We start from the raw sequence: 10,486 nt of genomic DNA on the forward strand, positions 1-10,486 counted from the left end.
TTTCTTTCTTTCTTTCTTTCTTTCTTTCTTTCTTTCTTTCTTTCTCTTTCTTTCTTTCTCTTTCTTTCTTTCTTTCTTTCTCTTTCTTTCTTTCATGAAGTCTCAATATGCTGAGATTCCTATTTAGATGATAAGTTAGAATGAGAGAGTGGGAGCTACTAGAGCAGTGATTCTCAGGTCTGTCAGATCAGCACCCCTTTTATATATATTAAAAAAAAAAAGTCACAGCATCCTCTTTACTCTGCTGAAATGTAATTGATGCATAATAGGCCTACAGATGCATAACATGCCTATATAAATAATTTCCAAAAAACCAATATAATGCCTTAACTCTAATATAAAGAAGAAATAAAAATAAATTATAATGAAGCATATATTCCAGATATGAATGTTTAGGCACGACTCTCTAGAAGACCTAATGAAGTAGTCAGATGTTTACAACCCTCTTTAGACTCAATGAAAATGTGACAGCTACAAATGCAGACTGATATTGGTGTGTCATTTTGGTAAGTCAAATACCAGGAGTGGTGTTGACATTACTACATGGTTTCTGAAATGGTGAACAGCTCTTGGTGAAGGTCTTAAGAAAGTATCATTTTTCCTCTAATTTACGTGGAGTTGCATTTCCAGAAATTTTAGTGTGTATAAAACCATGCCAAAGCAAATCAATCAACCCAGCATTTATTAAAAAAAGTCAAGTTCTAGGCTCCATTTTTTAAGGTGATTTTGTTTTGTTTAATGAATGTCCGTGATGGCATTTGAAAGGTATAAGTGTTGGACAGTTTTTTGTTGTGTAGAACTATCCTGATTATTCCTTCATCATAAGATATTTAGAATCCTTGGTCCCCACTCACTAAATGCTGCTAACAGCCCCCATGGTCATTGCGATAATTTAAAATGCCCCTCAGGTTTCTGTGGGAGCAGCACTGAGCCACTGAAAACCACTGGGTTGCTAGAAGAAGACACGCTGATAGAGTACACGGAGGGCCTTAGAGTGAGGGGATGACCAAAAGTCACTCAAAGTCCCAGTGCAGTAACTTCATTCAGTTCAGCAACCATTTGAACTGCCTCCTGACTCAAAGAAGCATGGGCCAGTGAACACTCAAACCCTAAACTAGGGCAACATTTTATTATACGTAACATTTGCTATAATTCGTGTTGACGGGTATGATCCCAGGTCATCAAAATAAGGTATACCTTGTTTAAGGAGGTAGACCAAAACTAGATAATGGAAATTTTCCTCTCAAAAACAGAAGTTGTAGTTTTGGAAATTCATATATGTAGAATATCTCCTTTTTAAAATGTCGATTCACTAATGGGCTATTATTATGGGATTTTTATCTAAACAGGAATCCTCTAAGAGGCAACTACTCTATAAAATTCAGCTGCTCAGTTGACAGTCTTAATAAATAAGTGACAGCATTGGGATCTGTTTAAAGTTTGATTTTCAGTTCTCTTTCCAATTACATTAAAACTACTTAGGTTGAGTTGAAGTTTAAAATTGCCAACCTCAAGGAAAAATTCAAACTCAAAAGCTATTCTCTTTCACACAGTGCTAGCATAATTTAAGTATTTCTAAATACTGATTTTTGTTAGACGAAGAGAGATTGCAGAAAGAGAGCGTCGAGAGCGAGAACGCATTAGAATAATTCGTGAACGGGAAGAACGGGAACGCTTACAGAGAGAGAGAGAGCGCCTAGAAATTGAAAGGCAAAAACTAGAGAGAGAGAGAATGGAACGCGAACGCTTGGAAAGGGAACGCATTCGTATTGAACAGGTGCAGTCAGAAAATCTTTTCATCTTAAATAACTGACCTTTTTCAAACCCTGTGATTTTTGCCCTAAAATTTGCTTTACTTGTTGTAAAGCGTCTGTAGAATGAGTTCAGCTAATGAGCATTTATTAAGTGTCCCTGAAAGATAACAATCACTTAGGTGGTAGTTCAAAATAGATTTAGTAGTGACTTTGTTCTAGCCAATTGGTGAGAACTCAAGCTCTGCAATATCATGGCAGCCTAATCGTCTGAGCATAGGACTATGAGTCCAGAGTAGTTGTAATCCAGGCTCTGTCACTATCCCAGTCTCAGCAAATAATAACTTATTTCCTTACATAGTAGAGTGGGAATGATTTCCCAAGGCTGGAAGGAAATAATGCCTCTCTTTGCAGAACTGCATCTGGGGTTTTAAGGCACTTTAGTTTCCATACATATTAAGAACTTTATCTCTAATTCCCTTTAGGTACTTTTGTTTCAGTCAAATGATGAAACTAAATCTAACTTTCCCCATTACCTGCCAACCTCCACCACCCAATCTCTGTTACTGTCATGTTGCAGAACAATAGCCATAGCCTAGATTACTGATTTCTGAAATCAGTTTTGTTTATGTATTTGTCCCAGGTATGTGTTTTGCCCGGTGCTTGCCTATGGTTTTTCTTAATGACAGGATGAAGACACCGTTGCGTATGTACTTACCTATGTTTTCATTTTGCATTGGTCGGTTCTTCCTTCTGTGTTGTCTGAAGGAGCGTCGTAAGGAAGCCGAACGTATTGCTCGAGAACGAGAGGAGCTGAGAAGGCAACAACAGCAGCTTCGTTACGAACAAGAGAAAAGGAATTCTTTGAAACGCCCACGTGATGTAGATCATAGGTAGTTGCCTGCTTTCTTCTTTAACCGTTAACACTTGCTGTCTTGCTGCTTTCAAACTAAGACAGCCTGGAGCATGAGCAAGTACAGGCAGCCGTCGCTGGAATAAGAGGTCATGAGAGTAGGGATGGGAATGATTGCAGGATGGGAGTGGATCCAGTGCATTGTCAAGTAGGAAGAGTCTGCTCTGTGTCCCTCTCCCTTCCTGTTGCCAGATGTTTTCCATTACGACTGGAAATACAGCAGCATAGCAGGCTTCAGTGGTGGTCCTCAAACTCAGACCCATTTTGAAAATTCTTACAGGGTAGTGCAGATAAACTTGGAAGTTACAAACTTGGAAAGATTGCATTGCGTGTTTGTGTTCATGCTGCTTCATAGATTTCCAGATGCAATCACTTAATTTTCTTAATATAAGTTCTGTGAGATTTAGTTGATTGTGTTGAGAAATATGTGGAATGAATGAATTGTGCTTGGGACTTACCTATCTAACCTTTCCGAAGTTAAGTGTGACTGAAGAAGTTGTGTACCGTTGGTTAGAATTTTATTATAAAATGGTATCTGTCTTTCCCATTTACGAATTTTAAAACAGACCATTTTTCAACTATTTTCTCTTCTGTGAAATTCCTCTAACGTTATATGACTTTATGCAGTCTGATAATTCTTTGCTAGCTTGTTCTTGTAACAGAAGGTTTTATGTCTTGAGTTTATTAGCCCTCTGTATCCACAGTTCATAGCATGTGGTATGTATGACTCCAAGTAAGTGTCGTCGGATTATTATAAAACTAATTTATATAAATGAGCAAATATTTCTCTTCAAGGCGAGATGATCCTTACTGGAGCGAGAATAAAAAGTTGTCTCTAGATACAGATGCACGATTCAGCCATGGATCTGACTATTCTCGCCAGCAAAACAGATTTAATGACTTTGACCACCGAGAGAGGGGCAGGTTTCCTGAGAGTTCAGCAGTACAGTCTTCATCTTTTGAAAGGTAGACAGATACCTTGAAAGTTGTTGTATTTGGGGGGCGCCTGGGTGGCTCAGTCGGTAGAGCGTCTGCCTTCAGCTCAGGTCCCGATCCCAGGGTCCTGGGATGGAGCCCCACGTTGGGCTCTCTGTTCTGCGGGGAGTCTGTTTCTCCCTCTCCATTTCGCTCTCCCCCAGCTCATGCTCTCTCTTGCTCGCTCGCTCTCTCAAATAAATGAAATCTTTAAAAAAAAAAAAAAAGATAAAAAAGAAAGTTGTCGTATTTGGTACATGAGCCTTACTAATGATAACATGGGTTGTCTGTTAAAATCTTAAGTACTGCAGGTCAGATCTGACTGTTCAGAACAAATCCTATGTTTGGCTTTTGTTTTTATTAATGTAAATGTGATTCAGTATTCAGAATTAGTTTGGGGCACCTGGCTGGCTCAGTTGGTAGAGCATGTGACTCTTAATTTCGGGGTCATGAGTTTGTGCCCCACGTTGGGTATAGAGATTGCTTAAATAAATAAACTTTGAAAAAAATTAGTTTAATAGGCCACCATAACAAGGTTAAGTAGATTGGCTTTACCTTCTTAACCTCGTTTAAAACTAGGCGGGAATACCGTTAGCTTTGGATGTGCCGCAACCGTTGAGAGCGCAAGAACAGCCTTCAGTAGTCACTTGAGTGATGGTAGCTCCTCCCAGATGCTAAACAACAATCTCCGTGCCAGACATTTAGGATACAAGTTATTATAATCAACAGTTGTGGCTTTTTTTGGTGGCTTTGCCTGAAATTAATTTTTAAAGAAGCTGTGATTTTTTTTTTAAGTTAATGCAAGTAAAATTAAGACTAAGGCCAAGTAAGTACATCTCAGGACCTGTGTTCTTTGTTTTGGATAATCAATAGGCGAGAACGCTTTGTTGGTCAAAGTGAAGGGAAAAAAACACGTCCTACTGCACGGAGAGAAGATCCAGGTTTTGAAAGGTATCCCAAAAATTTCAGTGATTCCAGAAGAAATGAGCCTCCACCACCAAGAAATGAACTTAGAGAAACAGACAGGCGAGAAGTCCGGGGAGAGCGAGACGAGAGGAGAACGGTGATCATCCATGACAGGCCTGACATCACTCACCCCAGACATCCTCGAGAAGCAGGGCCCAATCCATCCAGACCGACCACCTGGAAGAGTGACGGTGGCATGTCCACCGACAAACGGGAAACAAGGTATCTGGGTAGTTGCCAGTGCCCAGCCCATGGTGTAGAACGAATTTGGGTTCTATTAAAAAAAAAAGGTGTAATAGAGTTTTGATTGTAGCTGTCTTTGTTTTGTTTAACAGAGTTGAAAGGCCAGAACGATCTGGGAGGGAAGTATCAGGACACAGTGTGAGAGGGGCTCCCCCTGGCAGTCGCAGTAATGCTTCTGGCTACGGAAACAGAGAGGGAGACAGAGGCGTGATCACGGACCGAGGGAGTGGAACACAGGTAAATGCTTGAGGATGTATTGTCACCTCTTCAGGAGTAAATTCAGAAGATTTACCATTTTGATGTGGCCTTAATTACAGTAGAATGATTGGGAGATGAGGTTCTTACAAAAGATCTTAATATTTTTCATATTTTACTGTCAACAATTGAACATTAATAGTCCAAAGAAGTAGGATGCTAGCCCTGAAATTCTTAAGCCTTTTTATTAAAATTCCTGCTGAAATTTGAGCATTGTTAAATTTTCTAGATGAGCCCTCCTAGTGATGAAGATTTTATTTCTCTTTAAGAAATTGAGACTTTTAGATTAGCTGGGAAATCTTTGGCCTTTTCTTGTGTTTCTCTTTCACTTTTTCTTTTTCTTTTTTTAAATACTCTCCTAGTTCAGTAAGTAGCTCTTTTTATCCCTTTTTTGTTCTTTTAATTCTAAATGTAGGTGAGTGGAATATTTCATATTTCTTAATTGCTTTTTATTCTTGTGACACTTTATTGACTTGAATATTTCGTAAGTTAATGAACCTGGCTGGAGGGAAGTATCTTCATCTCTTAGCAACTCAGATGAGCCAAAACCTTTTTTACCTAATCTGAAAGCATTCTATTGATGAAATACTGGCATATTCATTGACATTAGCACAAACAGAGTATCTTCTTAAATTACATACAAAAAAGAATTCTGAAATGTGTTTGTGTGGGTGTGTCCATCATCCAACCTGGTTATACTCTAATGTTTTGTCTTGTGTTTGAATACCTATTAGGTTTTGTAGCAATATTTTTTACTGGAAAATGTTTTTTAATCCCTTGGCATTCTAGCTAATACCCCTATACATTTCCATTTCATCCAGAGCATTCATGAAACAGATTTGGGCCTGATGGCGCTTTGTAATCTTTCATGTTTCTAGTAAGTAGAAATGTTCACTGGATCAGTTAGTTCATTGGGCTCCTTACCCTGGACAGAACTTGTAAGACCGGATTTGTAATCCAGACATTCTGCCTTAGTTAGAGTAAACCTTAAGGCAGTCTCATAGACTGGCCCCTGCATTCTGATATCCATTTAGAAAAGGTATCCCGAGGAGATCATCCTGTGCCTCCCTTGACAATGCTGTTTTTCCTAATAGAAGTTGTTTTGCCAGTATTATCTCTCTGTAGAGTACCATCAGCTTTGTTTTCTGTGGACTAAGTATCATCACTTCTGAGTGCTTTCCTTGGATCCTTAGTTCTATGGCTTTTGTTTCCTTATGTTCATTACTCTGTTTTTCATTGTCGTGTATGTAAGACCTTCTAAGAGTCATGCTGTAATGAGTACCGTGTGAAATAGGACGACGGCTCCCGTGTCTCTGTGCTGTTGGCATGTTGATCATACACCCCACCCTGATTTTGTCTGTTTTGACCCCTCACTGTGCCTTCTTACATATCTATCGATCCAGTCATCATATATAGATCTAGAAATACTCAAGGGTCAAAAAGTACTTGCATGCTGAAAGGTATGGAAATTGAAATTACATTGCCCCCATACCCTACCCTGAAGCCTGAGCAGCTTCTCAATACGAAATAGATGGAAACTCTTTGCATGTGCTCTGGTATTATTCACCCTCTTTTCTTTTCAAACACCTTGTTGATTTGATCCTGACATGAAGCGCACACCAGCGAAAGTGAATCGGCATGAGGCTGCAGGTGTTGTGACTTTTCTTTTAATATGTGATTCCGTAGCACTACCCTGAAGAACGACATGTGGTTGAACGCCACGGACGGGACACAAGTGGACCAAGGAAAGAGTGGCATGGTCCCCCTTCTCAAGGGCCCGGATATCATGATGCAAGGCGAATGGGAGATAGCCGGACAGGAGCAGGCATGATAACCCAACACACCAGGTAAGTACTCAGTTAAGACTTTTCTGCCAGCATACATCCAAACCTTTATCCTTTCCTGAAAGGGCAATATAGTTTGAGAGATTGAATCGCAGCTGGTAACAGCCCTAGGTCTGCCTGTACATTTCCCATACTAACTCCAGATCTCCTGGAGATTATGTGCAGGGCCGCGGATGGTAATTTGTTGGTTTATATTCCTCATTGTAAGTTCATTGATTGGCATTCAGCCATATGGATTGAGATACAGGTATGTGTGTATGTCAGAATCCAGTAAATAAAGAACACTAACTTGACGTTGGAGCTGTCATCTTGTTCACTACCTGTCACTCCTAAAAGTCCTAGAAAGGAAGAGGAGACTGAAAGTACATTCTGCTCCCTCCCTTTTCCGGTAGCTCTAGCAAAACTTTTGGACATTTAACCCAAAGCCTGTTCATTTTCTCAGAGGTGAGCTTTATCTTCTCTGTGCACTAACATCCATTGTGGCCCCTCAGCCGCCAAGTCTGTGGTCTCTCCCTCTCTTCGTGCCCTTCTGTCTTCCCATTCCCCTGTCTTAGAAAAGGGGGCGGGCTCACTGACCCAGTTTACTGCTGTTCTGTGGTCAGTTCTGCTGTCAGGCTTGAGTGAGTGTTTATTCTGTCCGTGGCTGCACGGCCTCGTCACTCATTAGGTCTTTGGTTTCAGAGGTTACCAGTGCCCTTTTTCTAGATACATCTATATTCCTTTATTTTCTGAGCTCTCAGTCTCCTTGGTGGTTAAGCACTATTGCTCACTGTGGCTTTTCTTTTCTGGGGGGAACTCTGTTTTCTAAGGCATCAGACTTTTCTTTCTGCCCTTTAGATTTCCTTTGCCGGCTTCTTCAGCCCTCGAGACTTAGCTCCATAGTGTCGTCGTTATGTAAGTGCTTTGCCGCCTCCATAGATTCTGGATCACAGGCAAACTCATGCTCTCCTGTTTCAAACCTTCGTGCTCCACGTGTTGCCTCCAGCTTCTTTTACTTTGCCAGAACCACTGAGCGTCTCGTTCACCCAGACTGGGCCTCACCTGTTATCTTTCTCCACTCCTAGCATACTATTTCTAAATGTGGTTCCATTAAAAAAAAAAAAATAGTTGTAATAGCTATGCCTTCTTCCTCATTTCAGCTTCTCTGATTAGTCTTTTATCTTCTCTGTTACTCACGCTATTTATAAATTTAAGTATTAGAACTGTTTTGTTATACCATTATTTGCTCCAAAGCCATGAGCCGCCTCTCTGGTCACAGATCTAACCCGCCTTCCTGAGCCAGGCATCCAAACCTTTACGTCATGTGATCTTACTCTCCTTCAACTATTTCACCATGGGCTTTTATCTCCCAAATTGGTTGTAGGGTGTTTTGGTGGGTCTTTTTTCCTGTGTCGCTCGTTACACTAACTACGTTGCCATTAAACATATAAAACACTCCATCCTCCAAAAAAATCCAAAAATAATTCTGTGACGATGTCCTCTGGCTCAGAGGTTCAGGTTCCTCGTTGATGCCGGTGCTGCTGATGTAGGGGTCACACTCTGAGAGCCACTGCTCTCCCCATTGACGGGCTTACTACAAGGCAGAGGCTCTGAAGTGAGAGTGCCCAAGTTCAGATCCTTGTTCCACCCGTTATTAGCCGTGATCTTGGGCAAGTTACTTAACCTCCAGATGCCAGTTTCTTCATCAGGAAAGTAGGGTTAGTGATGGTCCATACCTCACAGGGCTGTTGAAAAGAGTAAGTTATCTAATATGGGTAAAGTACAAAGAACAGTGCCTGGTAAACGATAAGCACTTAATAGGTATTAGCTGTAATTTAATCTCTTGTTCTTGACAATTTTTTCTTTTAAACCTTTTTCAGTAATGCATCCCCAATTAATAGAATTGTACAAATCAGTGGCAATTCCATGCCAAGAGGAAGTGGCTCCGGATTTAAGCCATTTAAGGGTGGACCTCCACGACGATTCTGAAAATTAGCTCTCTGCCATGGTTTCAAGATAATTTATTGAAATCTCCTGTAAACTTTACTTGACTACTTATGAAGAGGACCTCTGACTTGCTCGAGAGTTCTGTCAGACTTTTCTTTTTTTCTCTTTTTTTAAAATTTAACATGATTGCTTTTCTCAATTTTGGAGAAGATGTTTAAATAGTTCCGTTGTAACTTTTAATAGTTTTGTGTATCATTCAACTTTTTTTCTTGCAGCACCGAGACACATTTGAAAAGATGGAGTCAAAACCATTTTGTTCAACGCTGTGTGAATATAAAGAGTAGTTTGCAGCTGTGTGGTAGTCGTTTCATTTGCAGCATTAGCTCTGTGGTGTCAGGCTCTAGAGTCACTTCTTGTCACCAAGCGTTCGCAGCCTCCATTTCGAAGGCTGTCGAAGCTTAAAAGAAGTCTGCCGTCTAATTTTTAGAGAATAAGATTGTTCCTTGCATTTCTGAGTATTATGTAACCTATTTTTGCAGAAGGTACTGTTACATTAAGTGCATCTGTGTATCCTGGTTTAAAAAAAAATGTACTCTTTTTTGAAATAAACCTTCATATTCTGTATAGTTGCTAAAGCGTCGAGAACCTTTTTAATTGTAAAACGAGAGCCGGTTTTCAGGTTAGTGTAGCAGCGCCCTTGTTCGGGTTTGCATGGTGTGAAACCACATAGATGAATGAAACCTTGGCCAGGAGCTTTGTACCACTGAGGTTTTTAGACTGAGTTGTGCAGGTAAGTGCACTTTTAGGTAATCTGCACTGTTTGGTGGGTAAATTCCATCTCTGGGAATTGTGTGGGTACTAATGTTTCCATGTTCCCAACTATGTTGAGAACTGGAAAAAAACCAGGTTCTAGCTTGGTGAATCAGTTGGGTTTTGTAAATACTTGTATGTGGGAAGGCATTGTTGTCTCTTTGTGAAAATAAAAATCCACGCCTGGAAGTGTATGTGTCTTTGTTTCCAGCTCTTTCTGGAGTTACCCCAAAGTAAGTGACTAGGTTTAGAGCTGCGAAGGCAGTTTTTTGGTCTTTGTTCCTTGGAAATACATCTCACTTTGATCTTTCACCTCAGTAGCTGGGTTGCACGCTATGGTGAAGTGTCGGTGAGTTAACCACTAATCTTAAGCTTTTTTTTTTTTTTTTTTTTTTTTAAAGATTTTATTTATTTATTTGACAGAGATAGAGACAGCCAGCGAGAGAGGGAACACAAGCAGGGGGAGTGGGAGAGGAAGAAGCAGGCTCCCAGCGGAGGAGCCTGATGTGGGGCTCGATCCCAGAACGCCGGGATCACGCCCTGAGCCGAAGGCAGACGCTCAACCGCTGTGCCACCCAGGCGCCCCAGCTTTTTTTTTTTTTTAAAGACATCTTTTCTAGGAAAGCCCTTCGAGGTAAATTCTGAATACCGCTTCTTAAAGCCTGCCCTGTTCCTTCCTATAAGTTAGTGATGAGTAATCCAAGTAGTCTAGATTCCTGGGTAACTCAACAGTCTGGATACTCATCTAAGGGGAAAGATGGGAATAAGGGATCGCCCTGAGGCCCCCTTTTGATGTGAGAAGT

The 10,486-nt window shown here is 40.6% G+C and overlaps 1 protein-coding gene across 10 annotated transcripts in view; it reads left to right on the forward strand.

The window, feature by feature from the left end:
• Nucleotides 1-9,868, forward strand: part of SLTM (SAFB like transcription modulator) — a 44,448-nt gene extending 34,580 nt beyond the window's left edge. For 9 of the 10 annotated variants that reach the window (XM_040620579.1, XM_040620581.1, XM_040620588.1 and 6 more), the window contains 7 exons: nucleotides 1,597-1,777; nucleotides 2,520-2,644; nucleotides 3,460-3,630; nucleotides 4,513-4,827; nucleotides 4,941-5,085; nucleotides 6,790-6,950; nucleotides 8,807-9,868. In XM_040620579.1, coding sequence (XP_040476513.1) covers nucleotides 1,597-1,777; nucleotides 2,520-2,644; nucleotides 3,460-3,630; nucleotides 4,513-4,827; nucleotides 4,941-5,085; nucleotides 6,790-6,950; nucleotides 8,807-8,915 — 1,207 coding nt within the window. In that variant the 3' untranslated portion in view covers nucleotides 8,916-9,868. The remainder of the gene's footprint in view (nucleotides 1-1,596; nucleotides 1,778-2,519; nucleotides 2,645-3,459; nucleotides 3,631-4,512; nucleotides 4,828-4,940; nucleotides 5,086-6,789; nucleotides 6,951-8,806) is intronic. The other variant, XM_040620583.1, reaches the window with a different exon arrangement.
• Nucleotides 9,869-10,486: the final 618 nt, after the last annotated feature.

This window comes from Ursus maritimus, unplaced genomic scaffold, assembly GCF_017311325.1.
Source record: "Ursus maritimus isolate PB19 unplaced genomic scaffold, ASM1731132v1 scaffold_35, whole genome shotgun sequence".
Taxonomy (NCBI): domain Eukaryota; kingdom Metazoa; phylum Chordata; class Mammalia; order Carnivora; family Ursidae; genus Ursus; species Ursus maritimus.